At 38.1% G+C, this 17,962-nt stretch overlaps 2 protein-coding genes across 2 annotated transcripts in view; one reads left to right on the top strand and one right to left on the bottom strand.

The window, feature by feature from the left end:
* The window catches only part of LOC5571662 (structural maintenance of chromosomes protein 4), a 31,810-nt gene extending 17,641 nt beyond the window's left edge, over window positions 1–14,169 (top strand). Inside the window, exons 4-5 of the mRNA XM_001653698.2 lie at window positions 13,005–13,604; window positions 13,665–14,169. Coding sequence (XP_001653748.2) covers window positions 13,005–13,604; window positions 13,665–14,012 — 948 coding nt within the window. The 3' untranslated portion in view covers window positions 14,013–14,169. The remainder of the gene's footprint in view (window positions 1–13,004; window positions 13,605–13,664) is intronic.
* Window positions 4,939–6,445, bottom strand: LOC5571663 (plasminogen receptor (KT)). Its single transcript, XM_001653699.2, has 3 exons — window positions 5,923–6,445; window positions 5,617–5,857; window positions 4,939–5,551 (listed from the first exon to the last, which is right to left on the bottom strand). The coding sequence occupies exons 1-3, from the start codon at window positions 6,004–6,006 to the stop codon at window positions 5,418–5,420; spliced, it is 459 nt and encodes a 152-aa protein (XP_001653749.1). The 5' UTR covers window positions 6,007–6,445; the 3' UTR covers window positions 4,939–5,417.
* Window positions 14,170–17,962: the final 3,793 nt, after the last annotated feature.

The following is a 17,962-nucleotide window of genomic DNA, read 5'->3' as shown; positions in this document are numbered from 1 at the left end:
AACATCTAGGTGTACGTTGATATACCAACAAAAAAAAATATCAATAAGTTTACAAAAAACTCATAACAAAATTAATCTCCAGGAAATCTCAAGTGAACCCTTATCCAAAATATCCAGAATAATACTCGAAGCTATCACGCGCGTTTTTTTCAGGAATTTTTGGAGGAATATCTAACTATTTTTATAAATTATCATGAAACTTCCTTTGAGCGATGCTTGAAAATCGGACAGGAAGAGTTGCTGAGGGATTTGTAGGGAAATTCCTGTGAGAATATCTGTAGAAATTCCTGAAGGAAGTCTTAAAAGAATCTCTCAAGGAATTCCTGGAGGTATTATTAGAGAAATTCTTGGTTTAAACAAAGACACAAAAAATAGGACGACCTAGAAATGTCCTGGAAGGTCAATCTAACGAAGTTATAAAGAAATTACAGGCAAAATTCTTAGAAGAAATCTTCAACATATTTTTTATAGAATCGCTGGAGAAATTCTTAAATATTTCTTTTTCTATAGTAGTTCCTGATTTTTTTGAATCTTTGTTTACGTATTTTTTACCAAACGATATTGAACTAATCTGAAAATATTTTTTTCGCGATTTCTTAACATCAAACCCTTTGATAGCGTAAAATAAAGATTTAGTGTATTTCCTCTGATAAATAAGGTCAATTCATTTTTGGAAAATCCTGATCGAAAATTCTAGAGAAATTTATGATATAGGGGGAGATCCCCCAGTGCCGGACAGCACCCAATACCGGACAAAGTCGAAACATTGAGAAATCATGGTCCAATCAAGATGGTGTATTAGTACAAAAGAAAGCTATAATGTAGACTAATGTTTGCGTAGAATAACACATCCTTGAAAAATGCATGCCTTTTTAAAAAAGTAGAAAAGTTTGAAAATCTTTAAAAAATTGACGTATCACCTTAATTTTGAGCCTATTTAGTAAATATTTTGAATATGAAAAAATACTTTGAATCCCGCAAGCATGATCGAACATAATCCTAGTTTGATAGTATCAATGTATTTTGTACCATAATTGAACTAAATATGGACAAATTACAATTTTGGTTAAGCACCTCCTGTCCCTCAGTTTCGGACAGCTTGATTTGTTATATGATATCTTTGTAATTATTGCATCAGTGTCTCAAAATACATTCATTTTTCATGGATTCCGTCGATCATGGTACCAAACATGTAATAAAATTAAGAATGAATATTCAGAACAACATCGTAAAATGTGCTATTTTTCATCATATATGAAGGAGGTTTTTGATAGGCATCTTGCAAACTAAGAAAAATTCAAATTATTCTTGTAAATGTTGCAAATGCATTGAATTGGTAATTATAAACTATTCCTATAGTGTACACATTCAATGATGTTCAAATTTACAGAATTCGAGGCATTTCCAGATCGTGTCCGGTATTGGGTGCCACCTTTCAAGATCGATCAATTTGGTACTAAAATTCATCATCAAAATGCAGTGTCAAAATTCATATTTATATTTTCAAATTTATTTTTGTGCACTATAAAAATTTTAATATTTATCATAAATGGGTAATACGAGCCCATAAAATCAAAATTTTTCGAATTATGAATTTAATGGCTTAAGTGTCCGGTACTGGGGGATCTCCCCCTAACTAATTAGAACAATTCAATGTGAATTTGTTTGAAAAATTTCTAGTACAATCTTCGTAGGAATTCATAGAGCTATAAAACAAATGTGTTCGACAAAAAAACCGGATCATTAATGGTATCCTGAATAAAAATGTTGGAGGAATTCCTAGGTAAATCCGAAAAATAATCACTAAACGAATTTGTAGCGAAATTTTCGGACAAAATTTTGTGCAAAAGCTTGACTCGATTTTTGATAACATTCCTAGAATGAAATGAAATTCGTAGGAGTATCCTCAGAAAAAAAGCTTTTGAAGTGTTCTTGATTCACAAGCGCAATCTTCAAATTATGTAACACTTTAAGGGAAGGGAGGGAAACGCCATGAGTTACGATTTTTAAATTTCAGTATAGTTTATTCGAAAGTGTAATGGAGCGGAGGAAGGAGATATAAAATGTTCAATGTCAGTGTTACGTAATAAATAGACATGCCAATCTAAAGGCAAAAATATTTACTTGCTGTATTATGGAGTAATTTACAAATGAACTTGTGGATAAATATTTGAACATATCCTTAATGAGAGAAATTATTGGTTGAATTTACTGGAGAAGTTTATTGAGGTCCTTTTTGGTTATTCAGAAATACTAGAGATAGTTTAATACGAATATCTTTTAAGAATACCATTCATATAAAGAATACTTTAGCAATTTCTTGGGGTATTCTTACGAAATTATTGTAGTTAATTTCGTGAAGTCAGCCTGAAAGAAAATATTGAATTGCAATCCGTGAAAGAATCAATGGATGAAATCCTAAAGAAATCTTCGGAATAATACTTGAAGAAAATCTCGAACCACTACTTGTTCTGTTGAAATTGCTGGAGAAAATCAGTGCCCTCAGCCGTTAGTAAGGATTCGAAAAAGATGACATCGTCCATCACTTGAAAATTGTCCCCTGTCGCGCTTTTCAGTTTATTTGCATTTTTTGGTTTTCGACGCATTTGCCATTACAATTACAAATACGCGAAGTAAACCAAATTAATGGATCTCGTAAAAATCAACCTTGTCTGTAAAATGATGATGATGATGATGATGACGATTAGATTGATTGTTAGAGAGCGAAATAATCAGTTTACGGAATACCCCGATTCAAGGGATCTGACTATAAAAACTGAGTTCCGAGTTGGGAAGTAACCTGACGTTCAATTCAAATTTCCTTGACTTCCATGGGCATAGAGTATCATTGTACCTGCCACACGATATACGAATGCGAAAATGGCAATTTAGGCAAAAAAAAACTCTCTGTTAATAACTGTGGAAGCGTGCTTAGTACACTACGCTGAGTAGTCGGCTCTGTCCCAATGGGGACGTTAATGCCAAGAAGAAGAAGAATGACAATATTCAAGTTGAAGTCAATGAGGCAAGACTTAATGGAGCCAAGACTGTCATGGATTGAATTCGGATTAAATTGAGAGTATCTTTCACTTATCGCGCTTTGTAACAATCATGATCCGCAGCACATCATGAGATCCTGTTTATCAACTACTCCTACAACTATGATTGAATTAGGGGGCTAACACTGAATGGTAAAATCAATATTAACAAGCGCCAAAAGCGGAGATTATTTGTCATGACAGTGAAATAAAACAACTACCCGCAACGACAAATGAACAAAACATGTTATTTATCAAGCTTGTTACAATTTGCGAAACATTGCCGATCATTGACCGATACAGATGGGAATGCTTTTCTTCGCTTGCTTTTATCGTGTTTCGAAATCAAATGAGAGCGAATTCCGCAATGCCTGAAGACTGTTGTTTCCATGGTAAGCGGAAGTGAAACTCGAAGATCTTATACCTAACCGAAAAGAATTGTTTCAAGTCGAATCAACCGATATATGAATGTGAAAAAATTGAACCGTGTTGTTGAAAACCATTTTTTTTGTCTCAAATATAGATGGCGTCTTGCTTTGCTGAGACCCTCATTGCCATTTAAAAATAATAACTATTTCGTACACTGAATTATAAAAATGCTGAAAGGCAGAATTCTCAGAAGGCGGAATGAATTGAAAAGCTGAAATCACCAGAAGGCAGAAACTCCAAAAGGCAGAAAGTACCGAGAAGCGGAAAAGACCTGAAGGCACCTCATTTGCTATTTTTGTTGGGCCTATGCCTTGCATTTTCTGGGGAAGTCAATATTGCGTTTCAAGGCCATTTGCGACTATGTATTGATGGGGTTATACAGGTTTCCAGTTGGGGCGTAAGTGGGATTGGGGATGTCCTCACCTCACCTTGAAGTCGCTTTAAAATTCATCATGTTTCCCTGCTTCATTTTAGTATTTTCTGCCTACTGGTGTTTGTCACCTTTCAGTACTTTCTGTCTTTTGGTTTTTCTGATATTTTCGGCCTTGTAGCCTTGTGGTATTTTCGGCATTTTGAAATTCCGTTTTGTAGTATTTTTTGCCTTCTAGCATTCAGGTTTTGTTGTTATGCGCTTGAATACTTGGAAAGAACAGATACCTTAGAAGTTTATTAACGAAAGTTAAGGTGAAGATGAATCGAAGCCAAACCTCAAATTTCCAAGAGCACAAATCTGGAGAACCAAACATCCGTTCAAGCTGAAAACTTAATCGATTGGTCACTAGCTGGTGGTGACCAATCGATTAAGTTTTTCGCTCAAACGGGTGCTTGGTTCTCCAGATTTGAGCTTGAAGTTTGAAAGTTTGGCTTCGATTCATCTTCTCCTTAAACAAAGTCAATGAAACTCAAATACCAACACAACCCGGATCCACGTTTTCTAGCATAAACAGGAATCACCTCAACTAAATACTAAAATTGCAGGCTAGATATTGGCCATTCGGGGCCCAGATAGCCGTAGCGGTAAACGCGCAGCTATTCAGCATGACCATGCTGAGGGTCGTGGGTTCGAATCCCGCTGGTCGAGGATCTTTTCGTAAAGGAAATTTTCTCGATACCCAGGGCATAGAGTATCTTCGTACCTGCCACACGATATACACATGCAAAAATGGTCAATCGGCAAAGAAAGCTCTCAGTTAATAACTGTGGAAGTGCTCATAAGAACAATAATCTGAGAAGCAGGCTTTGTCCCAGTTGGGGCGTAACGCCCGAAAGAAGAAGAAGAAGAAGATATTGGCCTTTCGAAAATCCTGAGGTTAACTAATAAGATGGTAAATTCAACATCAGGATATCTGGAGTAAAGAACTTTCGAGTTTCATTCAAAAGTCTGCAATCTCCTATCAAAGAGAATAATTAAGGAAATATTCAACACTGTTTATCGCTTTTACCAATGCAACTTAATGAGCATTATCCATAAATAATGCATTCTATCAAGTTTAATCTGTTGATACTGACTTAACACTAATGGTCATAAAGATGACAAGCATAGATACCTTCAGACTTTGAAATATATAGCCATTGCATGATTGATTATTAGGTATCCAATTTATACAATCTGACGAATAAGTCAATCATGAAACTTTCTAACAAAAATATACGTCATTTATGGATAATCTTTGAAAGATATATCGATGTTACGTAGAAATTCAAAGGGAGCTATTTAGAAAGTTAGATTGGAATCCACACCCTTACATGATTAACCTAGATGATCTCACTTGGAATGGTATATCCTTTTACTGATGATGACGATGATGTGTATCCGTTTATACCTCTCATATTACATAAGGTGCTTTCCATTTCTACAATACTGCTTTTGATTACCTCTCTATCATTCTCACTGTCACCACCACTACCACGGTGTTTGAGCTATTATTATGCTAAAATGTTGTCCCCTTCTTAATTCTGATGAGGATGTAAACGAATCTTGTCGTCGTTCTCCAGTCGAGCAGAATCGATTTCCGATACCGTTGGCAACCCACTGGGCCACTCCAATAATTCCGGTTCGTGTTGCATGATCATTTCTGCTTCGGCTGAAAAAAAAAAAAACAATCACAAACCATTATTGTCGTTAAGGAACTGGTGAATAATTTAGAACCTATTATTCGATGAACTTTGGTTCCGTACGCCAGATCGGCGTAATAAGCCACAATGAATGTCAATGGCACTATCGGTGCCAACGTTCCCGGCCGCTTAGTGCGATTGAACCGACCGATGAAGCCAACCGTGGACACACAGTAGAATGAGGCAAGCCAATAGAAGAGCTCCCTTGCACGGGATATTTCCATCGCAGCTTCCCGTTCCTTCATTTGAAAGTGCATCTGTATCCATCGTTCCATCTGAATTGAAGTGATTCATATGAACTTGACTGCTGAAGTAGATCCCACGAATTCAGTAGTCTTACCTTAATTTTGTTCATCTCGGAAATGTACTCCTGATTCTTTTTGAGCACTTCCGCCCCACTTGGATGCGAAAAAAAGCTTCCCATTTTCGATTTTTCAATACTTATCGTTTGAAATTGTTAACCGACGAATATCACAGTTTCACGTTAAAACTATACGAAACCTTCGCGCGTACTTGATAAAGTGTAAGTTTCTCAAACTAGAAAAAGGCAATTTTGCGTAATGCTACGAAACTTTCTAGACTTGTTGTCTACGATGTTCCTCTGGTTGATCTGGCCCAGTTACCTACTGTCACTCGATATTACAACATAAGAGTACGGAATTGCTCTCCAGAACCTTTATTGAATTTGTCACTCCAAAAACACACGAGTAGGTAGATGTCTTGCTACATTGGCAAGTACAAATGCATCCGTCGTTTCGTTCTGATGGCCAGAGCGATAACACATGGTAGATGTGCACTGCGCCGGCGCTTCTTTTTCCATTCTTGTAGGAGATTATGGGAAATCTCTTCTCCTTATTACCATTTGGCGCCCGCTCTCTGTTTATTTTGTTTCGATTCGGTTGCAGCGATATGCGATAGAGGAAAGTCTGGCATAGGGTCGTGAGAAATATATTAAAATAATGCCGAAGCGATAAAAATCATGCGGTGTGAGATTGGGAGAGCCCGTTGTCTGATAAGATCGATAAAAAAAATAATCGCAAAAACGGTCTATGTGCGCAGCACCACTAATGAATCGTAATATTCCTTATAAGCTTTAATTCCAATCATCTAGAACAGTGTTTCTCAAACTTTTTTTTACTTACCCGTGTGGCCGATATGATCTATTTTCTGATTTTTGAACTCATTTTTTTTATTCATTGAAAGTTATCTTCTGTTGATTTAGAATATACCGTAGAAAGCTTTTATTTTTAATTCACTAGTGTTAAAATTTTTGGAAGTAGGTCTCTTTTTTAAATTCTTTATTAGTATCATTTCAAATATTACATTAATTTCTTATATCTAGTTGTTCTGTATTAGAAAACACTATCATCCTAATTTAGTAAAATTAAATTGAGCTTTTATTAAAAATTTGTTGACAACATATTACATTTCATTTGCCGTAGAAGCTCAGAATTTTTACAGTTGAAATGATTTGACCTGCTTATAAGAGAATTTTCGTCAAATATATTTTGTGTAGCTAATTAAGGTCTTCTGTAATTTGTGATTTTAATGTTGGCACATGATATTTGCTGGTCTTCTTATTCTTATTTTTGTCATTACGTCCTCACTGGGACAGAGCCTGCTTCTCAGCTTACTGTTCTTATGAGCAATTCCACATTTATTAACTGAGAGCTTCCTTTGCCAAAGTGGCCATTTTCGCATTTGTATATCGTGTAGCAAGTACGATGATACTCAATGGCCTGGGAAGTGAAGGAAATTACAGACGCCTTCAGCATGGCTTTGCTTTGTAGCCGCGGACTCTAACCACTCGGCTAAGGAAGTTCCCTTTGCTGGTCATATATGTTATAACATAATTTTTGCATTAAGGTATGATAAGAATTATTGTGGAAAAATGTCGTTATTCTTCGAGGGAATTTCAATTGCCAATTAGGTAGTTTATCAAAATTCACTTGAGCTAAAAAACTTAATGCGTAATAAACATATTTCGTCTTCATCAATATTTGTCAAAGTTTTGTCTAACATGGTTATAAATGCGCATGTCAATAGGTACTAACAAATAGAGGTGAAATCAATTAGGATAATTCGCAAATTGTTGAAAGGCTAAAATAATGCACGTGGATTTTAGCCATTGAACAAAAGGTAAACTCTTATGATTATTAAACTAATTCTCTATTGAATTCATCCTTTATTTCTCAAGAACGTTCTGTAAAAATTCTTACATATTCAGTTGTGCTCGACATTTTCCGCACAGCTGAGCGGTCAGCAACTAAGTTTTAGTTGATATGACAGCAAAAAATCAAGTTTGTTTATAGCAGTACCTGTGCTGTCCATACTCGCATAACAGCTCCATATTCTATGGGATTTCCTATATGGATGGGACTGTTATGCGAGTATGGGTGCCGCTGACATCAAACGTCACTTTTGCTGAGCAAACGAATTTTAACTGAAATTTTCGCAGCTGAGATTGGGGGCGGTCCATTAATTATGTAAGGCTTTATGGGTGGAGGGTATTGGTTTAAGATTTCTTACACGCCATACAAATTATTTTTAGTTTCCATACAAAAAAATCTTACTATGGGGGGAGGGGGGGGTCTAAAAACCTCCAAATTGTCTTACATTATTAATGGACAGCCCCTTGGCATTCTGATTTAAGAGTATAAAATCTACAACCTTACGAATTCTTCAGAAATTCTTGTTCATCAAGCAATGATTCCTCTTAAAATTTCCCCGCCATTTCGCTTGGAAGATTTTTATCAATAGTTGCCCTACGTTTTCTTCGCGATTTTTACCATGAACTTGTCCAACACATTTTATCTGTGAATCTCTGAGAGAGTTTCTGTAAAACACATTTGATAGATTCCATTTATTGCAAAAGTCACCCTCAGTTCTTTCAGGATTTTATATAGAGATTTCTTAAAGTATTCCCCCAGTATGGAAGTCTCTTCATACTCCATACTCCTATTCATGCATGCATTCTGCTAGAAATTTCACAAGAATTTCTTCAGTGCATTTTTAAGAGAGTTTATTCAGAGAGTTTAATCTCCCTAGAAATTCTGTCATTAATACTTGAACCCAGAGGCGCGTCCACGTTCAAAACTATGGGTAGGACTAACGCTGGCAAATATTTTGTTGTAAAGCTTACATCAATTTAAATCCTATGGATTCCGAAACTGAAAATTGAAAGTTACTATATTTAAGGGGCACAAACGCAAAGGTTACCAGCCGTTATCGGTATCCGGGGGCAAATTGATCACTATTTTACAACTTTTTGTTGTGTTATCCATCAAAATTCAAATATTGTCAAAAAAATTTCAATTAAACCAGTACTCCATTGATCTTTATCAGTTTATGAAACTGATTTTTCATAAAATAATATTTAACATATGATAAAAATAGTATTGATATCAAAAAATTAAAATGCTACATTAAGGCGAAATTCATCACCATATCACAAAGTAGATTTTAGAATTAAAAATTTCCCTGTCTACTAAACTTGGATCTCCTGAATCTGAAAATGATGTCAAAATTCTTATAACTCAAGTATATAATCAGTTTATTGCAAAATTAAACTTTGAATATCTGCCTAATACGCCTAAATGTAGGCATTTTCCCTTGAAATTAGCACATTATTCGAGGTTAAACGGTTTTCTGAGCAAAAAAGGATATTTGCTATGCTGTATGATATCAATAATAAGTTCAGTAGTTCATACTTAAGCTTACACATCATTTTAAATACTCAAAGTTAACATGTAGGCATTGCTGTACTGCTTACACCTTCAAAAACTGTGTATATTTCTATGCAAAACTGATCCGAATAAAAATGAAATAGTTCAAAATCATCATAAGACATCTATGTACTAGAAAATATGGAATGTCTATTGTGCCAACGAAACCTTCAGCATTCTTGGAAGAAAATGTTTTTTGGTATCGACCTGATCAAATTCACCCCAGCAGTGATCAATTTGCCCCCGGATTACAGTACCACAAAACTAAGAAAGCTTTCCGTCTTTAGAGGGCTGCGACTGAGTACCTTAAAAATAGAAGATTAAAGATCTGTTACCTGAAACAAAGAGACCTAAAGGAAATTAAAAAGAGGCCGAACAGATACTAAACAGGAAGCAATAAAACAAAACGAAACCTAATAAAAGCTAGGAAGCAAGAGTTCAGTCAGAGCAGATATTCCTCTATGATCTAAGACTTTTTTTTTGAGAATTCGTATTACAGTATGTGTATTTTTATGATCTACTATAGGAATTTCATCAGAAGTTATTTCAGGTATGTTCAGATAATACTTCGAAAATTTCGAAAGGTGTGTATTAAGCAATTATTTCCCAAGGAATATTCCTAGGAAATTTCTGAAAGAATTTTGCTTAGGATGCTCCAAGACTCCTGGTCAGAAAATCTTCTAAAATTTAATCAATAACTTCTCTAGAATGCCTCGAGGAATTTCTAATTGCCCTTCAGAATTTTTTTAAGCTTTTAACTAAATATTTATCTGAAGATACCTTCAACAATTGCTCTAAGATTGCTACAGCAATTCCTCTACTAATTGTATGAGGTTTTCTAAAGTAAGTCTTGGAACTTTTTTGCCAGAATTCTTCCTAGAATGTCTCCAGAGAAAGGCCAAGATTATTTTTTTAAATCTCTGATGGAAATCCTTTGTAACTTTTGAAGTCATCCTTAATGGAACAACTAGACTTACTAGGAAGTTTTAGAAGATTTCATGGATAATTTTCGGAAATAACCGAAAAAAAAAATCAATCTCGTGATAGTATTTCGCAGGATGTCCTAAAGGAACTTTCGAAAAACAACCCCTGGATGAGTTTTTTAAAGAATCCATGGACAGGCGAAATAATTTTTACAGGGTTCCTTAAAAAACACTTTGAGCTATATTTCCAAAAACTCTGGAATACACATTTGTGGATTTCTTCGGGAGAAATTCTGAAAGACATTCTACAGTAACAACTGATGTTCAGCAAAGCTTTGATAGATTATGTCAAGAGTGATCGCATGTACAGAAATCGCTAGCACCACTACACTCGTGCTTTGTATAACACGATGCGACTGGTTTTACCTTTATTCATGGCCTCTTCCAAAGATTCTTCTTTTATTTTATTTTTTTTTGTTGAATCGTGGGTAGGACAATCCTTTGACTGCCCTACCCAGGTTTGTTTGTGCGTAGTACATGTCCTACCTGTCCTACCCACTTCCCGCGCCACTGAATCTAAAATAATAATAAAAACAGTAACTTCGCGTATTCCACTGAGAAATATGCCTATTTTTCTTAATGCAATTATATTGATTATAAGTTTTTTTATCAATAAGGATTTGATGTTTGAAGAATTTGTTCGATTAAAACTTCTAGTATAAGTGTTAGTATTAGTGAATGCCACTGACGGTTTGTAATCTTCTACGAAGTTTTTGCAGACCCAACATGGCGCGTGCACCGGGTTGCGGATAGGAGCGAAGGGCGATCAGTAGCCTCCATTTTCATACTCTTAGTACGAACACTAGTACATACACTTAGTACGAAACAAAATGCCGTACTATGACTAGGTGGTGTTATGTGATCTTCTATGGTGTTGTAGTGCTATACAGTTGATTGATTGATGATTTATTTACGACACTTTATATCGACAAGGTGCATTCGTGTCGGAAGTGCTATACAGTATTTCACTCTCTGGATATTAATTTTTCACTTAAGAAATAGAATAAAATAATAACGCTTAATTAACACAAAACAGCTTCATTGCTGTAATAAACCGTATACCACCAATGGTTTGAAGAAAATCTATGAGTGAAAAAAACTACATGCTTATTAAATAAGCCACGTCAGCTAAGTCCATACATATAAAAATGTTAGGCATAGGTCATGGCGAGCATTTTTCTTATCTAATTGAGGTATTACAAGACCACGCGGACAATTTTGAGACAAATTATTTCTATATATTGGTCTTATGAACCAAAAGGCTCAGCTATGCTGTAAAATCATTCATTAGAAAGTACTTCAGCCATTCTATGAAAACCCGATCTAGTGGATCACCGAAATCCATGATAATTTGCTATTTTGTTCCGTATCCAAAATAAGGATACACGTGTTTTTGGATTTTTTGATTAGGGTGACCATTTCCGAAATAGGATGACCAGAAAAATCGCGATCAGTTTTTCATGGAATGGCTGACTTATTAGTACTGTCATGTAACGAACGTAACGCAAGAGTGGGTGTGGTTGGGCTCCGCATTACATTAATTGTTCGTTTTTAGCTTATGGCAATGGGGACATCAAGGTGAAAATGAACTGAAGCCGGGCTTCAGTTCTGCAGGTCTGGAAGGCCGGACAGCCACTCAGGCTAAAAGCTTGGTCGATTGGTCTTTCGCTGGTAACTAATTCACTAGGGTTTCGGCATGAATGATTGTCTGGTTCTTTCGGTTTATGCTCTTAAAGGGTTGAGATTTGGCTTCGGTTCATCTTCATCTTAAATTGACTTCAAAGACCTTAGGAGACAAAAAAATCATTTTAGGGGTTCAACAATTAGTTATACAGTTATTTTACTTTACTTTGTTTGTAGGCATTTGGGCGACAGGGTGGGTTCTAATTTCTGTAACGAAAAATAAAAGATATATATGATAAGTAAATATTTAATTTGGGAATGTCTTACACATTATATGACAAAGTACAACAACGATGTTCAACAAAGCTTCAATACATTCAGTTTCTATGAATAGTTACGCAATGACTGATTAATTGCTTTACTTCTTGTTCGTTACACTAGTAGACATCTCATTTAACATCTCTCATGCTGCTATTCTAAGTTTATTTTTCAAATTTATTAGATTTCATCTGTAGTTCTCATATATTTTTTTAATAATTATTTATATATATTTATATATTATTTATATATTTTTATTTTATATGTTCCGAATACTACTTTAACATTAAATTATTTTGCGCGTAGGTTCCAAAACCATCAATAGAATTGTTTTGACCTACCAATTTATTACATTTTGCAGCATTATCCGCATTATTGTGTCAAGTCCGTCCCATTGTTAGGTGACCCAAACCAATCCTTTTCCCTCTAAAATGGCGTTTGCGTGGTCAGCATAGACTATTCAGCCATTACCCCTCCTATCATCGACTTTGGATTGACTTGCGCTCTTATTGTCCAACTAAAAGCTGCAAAATGAAAATGAAATTTCTCTCTCGAGTTCTTTTAGTATTGTAACTAAATGTATTCGAGATATAAATTGGCGTAAAACACTAGTCAAAATAGTGTAACTTCAACACAAATAGTGTTGTTTTACCATACAATATTTTTTTTTGCGTAGCTGAATTTAAAATTTCTTGTTCAATTGAGTTTCAAAAAATTTTACCTGTAATACACAGTTTGAAAAATATTCATTGTTTTTCGTGTTTCTATTTCAGCTCAAACCATTGAAGTTGCACGAGATCCCTGGCGAACCAGCTCCAGAACCCCTAAAGGAGTACACCGAAGAGGAACTCAACAGCTACAAACTCTCCGACCTGCAGTACCAGTTTTCCATCCAGGAAGAAAAGCTCAACGCCAGCAAACCGAATCTTTCCGTCATTGAGGAGTTCCTCAGGAAGCAGGAAGCCTACTTGCAACGCGTAGCAATACTGGAGGAGATTACCGCCAAGCGAAACGAAATGCGACAACTGTACGACGATGTGCGTAAAAAGCGGTTCACCGAGTTCATGCAGGGATTCCACATCATTACGAAAAAACTGAAAGAGATGTACCAGATGATCACGCTCGGTGGAGATGCTGAGCTGGAGTTGGTCGACTCAATGGACCCGTTCAACGAGGGTATCGTGTTTAGCGTGCGACCCCCGAAGAAATCCTGGAAGATGATCTCCAATCTGTCAGGAGGCGAGAAGACACTCTCCTCATTGGCGCTGGTTTTCGCCCTACATTATTACAAGCCATCGCCGTTGTATGTGATGGACGAAATCGATGCCGCGTTGGATTTCAAAAACGTTTCCATCGTAGCTCATTACATTAAGGTGTGACCTTATTTGAATTCTTATTTGAAACATTTGTAAAACTTTTTTTATACTCTTCAGGAACGAACGAAAAACGCCCAATTCGTTATCATTTCGTTGCGATCCAACATGTTCGAGCTGTCCGATTACCTGGTAGGTATCTACAAGGTAACCGATTGCACCAACTCGGTAACGATCGAGAACGATCCACCCAAATTCCATCATTCATCGACGCAGCAGCAATCGCAGTCGTTCTTCAATCCCAACTTGAGTCTCCAGTCTGATCTTGTGCTGGACCAATCGTTGCCCAAGGATGAGAAGACAAAAACGGAGGACTCTTTGCAGAAAAGTGATTCTCAAAAGGAAAACATACCGGAGCCTTCCCCCGTGTCCCAGCAGCCGATGGAGGTCTCAGTGGAGGCCAATTAAAGATAAGTTATTGTACTCTACTGATGTACTTCGATGTTTGTATTTAATTTCATTTTCATTCAACAACACTGACTACTATTAAATGTGTGCTAGTGGGTAGGACAACAACGTTCACAATTCTACAAACAATTAACGACATTTTGTGTGACAAGGAAAATCACTGGTAATAATTTGTTCCGGAAAGAAAGCCATATGAAAACGCACAACTTGGTGGTATTACTGTATCGCATTCGAACGGGCATAGCACTTCACGAAAGAAGTGATATAACACCCATACCAGAGAAAGTAAAAGTATAAAAGCGAAATGTCGCGCGCCCGCCCATACCGTGCAGCTACCGGGTTCATTTAATCTTAGAACCGTAGGTCAAAGGGTTCACAGCATTGCAGAGTAGCGTTCGTTGGGGAGACGTCATGCAATCTGCGGCTCATTCAAACTACGGTTACGGTGTGTGGAATGACGTAGAAAACCGAAGAAAGTTTGATTCGTTCGTCCAATAGTTATCGAATTCACGAAGTTGGATCTCGGTCATGCGCAGAATGATGAAGATGGTGTATGTCGACTGTTTGGGCTTCTGTAACACCGCAGGCTTGGATTCAGGATGCCAAGTGGGATATTTTTACAAGAAATATCATACCCAGTTACTAAGAAGCCTACAAAATAATAAATTGACATTTGTGTTTATTGTTGATGTTGTTTGAGAGCATTTTCAGATTCCTGCTAAAGACACTTTTTAAGGCATTGTTCGCAGTTTATACCTCAGATTATATTAAAAGTAGAGCGAAATTCAATTTGGATCCATAAGAAAAAAAAAACACTTTTTTTGACAATCGACCTCTTCCCGAGAAGTTGTACCTTGCCATAGTTTTGGAAAATTCTGGAAACTTCATGCTAATTTTTACAATCGTAACGGACGACCAAAATAGGTGCACCATGATCATGACCATGAAATAAATCCATCATGAAATAATGCCTATAAAACCAATAATTTATCCATGGATTCGTACATCATGTCATGTAAATTTAAATTACATGTTATGTAAAATTTACTGATTTGTCATGTAATAAAGCAGAAGTCTGTGAGATTGCGTTACATATATCAAGAATTCACATTATTATTACCAGGGCCGGATTTAAAAATTTAAAAATTTTGTAGAACCCAATCTCCCATATGCTCTGTACCATCCTTACCATAAAAATAGTGTTCTGTGAAATTTTCAGCTTTCTAGGTAGTGATTTGAAGGTGGCCCAAAGACAATTTGGTTTATAAAGAAACTACTATGGAAAAGTTTTGAGATTTGTTCCAAACACGCTAATACTGTAATGTAATGTAACGCTGAATACTGGAGCGTCTGTACTCCACGTTAGGAGCGGCTCACAACAGCGTCTGTTCCCCATGTCAGGGGCGGCTGATCATCGTCCGAGTGCCAGAGAAGGACTCTAAGCTAAACTGCGCACTATGGCCCTCCGAACATTTAGGGGGAATGGTCCTCCGGAAATCTAGGGGGTTGGTGTCAGGCCCTGCAAGCCAACCGTAAAAACACATCAGCACAGGAACGTCAACGAGAGAATACGGACCGGAACAATCGGCAAAGACCACAGCGACGAAAATGGACTAGCGATTGGAAACTCGGTACGTGGAACTGCAAATCTCTCAACTTCATTGGAAGTACTCGCATACTCTCCGATGTACTGAAGACCCGCGGTTTCGACATCGTAGCGCTGCAGGAGGTGTGCTGGACAGGAGCATTGGTGCGAACGTTTAGAGGTAATCATACCATCTACCAGAGCTGCGGCAACACACGCGAGCTGGGAACAGCTTTCATAGTGATGGGTGATATGCAAAGGCGCGTGATCGGGTGGTGGCCGATCAATGAACGAATGTGCAAATTAAGAATCAAAGGCCGATTCTTTAACTTCAGCATAATCAACGTGCATAGCCCACACTCCGGAAGCACTGATGATGACAAGGACGCATTTTACGCGCAGCTCGAACGCGAGTACGACCGCTGTCCAAGCCACGACGTCAAGATCATCATAGGAGATTTGAACGGCCAGGAGGAGGAGTTCAGACCGACGATTGGAAAGTTCAGCGCCCACCGGCTGACGAACGAGAACGGCCTACGACTGATAGATTTTGCCGCCTCCAAGAACATTACCATTCGTAGCACCTATTTCCAGCACAGTCTCCCGTATCGGTACACCTGGAGATCACCTCAGCAGACAGAATCGCAAATCGACCACGTTTTGATCGATGGACGGCACTTCTCCGACATAACCGATGTCAGAAACTATCCGTCATCAACAATGTACGGTACCGACGCCCGCCCCGGTACAATCTCGAGCGGCTGAAACAACCGGATGTCGCCAATGCGTACGCACAGCATCTTGAGGCAGCGTTGCCGGATGAGGGCGAGCTCGATAGGGCCCCTCTTGAGGACTGCTGGAGGACAGTCAAAGCAGCCATTAACGACGCTGCCGAAAGCGTTGTCGGATATGTGGAACGGAGCTCAAGAAACGATTGGTTCGACGAGGAGTGCCAGGAGGTTTTAGAGGAGAAGAATGCAGCGCGGGCTGCAATGCTGCAGCATGGTACGCGGCAAAACGTGGAACGATACAGAATGAAGCGGAAACAGCAAACCCGCCTATTCCGGGACAAAAAGCGCCGCCTGGAAGAGGTGGAATGCCAAGAGATGGAGTTGCTGTACCGTTCTCAAGAAACGCGGAAGTTCTATCAGAAGCTCAACACATCCCGCAAAGGCTTCGTGCCGCGAGCTGAGATGTGCCGGGATAAGGATGGGAGCATCTTGACGGACGGATGCGAGGTGATCGAAAGGTGGAAGCAGCACTACGATGAACACCTGAATGGCGCAGAGAACACAGGCACAGAAGGTCAGGACAACGAAGGCGATGGCTACGTCAGCACAGCGGACAGCGGAAATCAACCAGCTCCCACGATGGGGGAAGTTAAGGATGCCATTCAACAGCTCAAGAACAACAAAGCCGCTGGCAAGGATGGTATCGGAGCCGAACTCATCAAGATGGGCCCGGACAGGTTGGCCGCTTGTCTGCATCGGCTGATAGTCAGAATCTGGGAAACGGAACAGCTACCGGAGGAGTGGAAGCAAGGCGTTATATGCCCTATCTACAAAAAGGGCGACAAACTGGAGTGTGAAAATTATCGTGCAATCACCATCCTAAACGCCGCCTATAAAGTGCTATCCCAGATTCTCTTCCGTCGTCTATCACCTATAGCAAACGAGTTCGTGGGAAGTTATCAAGCAGGTTTCATCGACGGCTACTCGACAACGGACCAGATCTTTTCCGTGCGGCAAATCCTCCAGAAATGCCGTGAGTACCAGGTCCCTACGCACCATTTGTTCATCGATTTCAAGGCGGCATACGATAGTATCGACCGCATAGAGCTATGGAAAATCATGGACGAGAACAGGAGTGCGCATCGTACCTTCGTGCTGTGCGTACACGAATTCTCTCTGCTCTTGGAAGTTTTCTTAAAAACTACCTAAAGCAATAAAACAGTACTTTTCAGTGCTACAAAAACAGTACTTTTCAGTGCTAAAATTAAAAACGGTACTTTTCAGTGCTGCTAAAACAGTAATTTTCAGTACTATTTTTTCTACTATTGATCCCTTTACGATCCTTGTTTGGACCCGTGCCTTCGATTTTTCGTTGGACCCGTTGGCGAAAGCTAGCGGTGGTAATCCTTCTTGGACACCGTCTTGGGAAAAAACCTTTCGAAGGTCACGTCTTCTTTCGTTTATTAATTAAACATGGTATCAACAACAAACAAAAGGAAGGGTGAATCTCTGAATTCACTACTTCCTTCCAAAAAAGTGGGTTTTAAAACTGTCACTACACGTGGCAAGAATGGAAGAAAGGACGCTTCCCCGGAATGCGAAGTTTCTTCCAAGGGTGAAATGAATAATTGTAT

The sequence above is a fragment of the Aedes aegypti genome, chromosome 2 (genome assembly GCF_002204515.2).
Source record: "Aedes aegypti strain LVP_AGWG chromosome 2, AaegL5.0 Primary Assembly, whole genome shotgun sequence".
In the NCBI taxonomy this organism is placed as follows: domain Eukaryota; kingdom Metazoa; phylum Arthropoda; class Insecta; order Diptera; family Culicidae; genus Aedes; species Aedes aegypti.
Note: the sequence above shows the minus strand (reverse complement) of the source record. Positions and strands in the feature narration are given on the sequence as shown.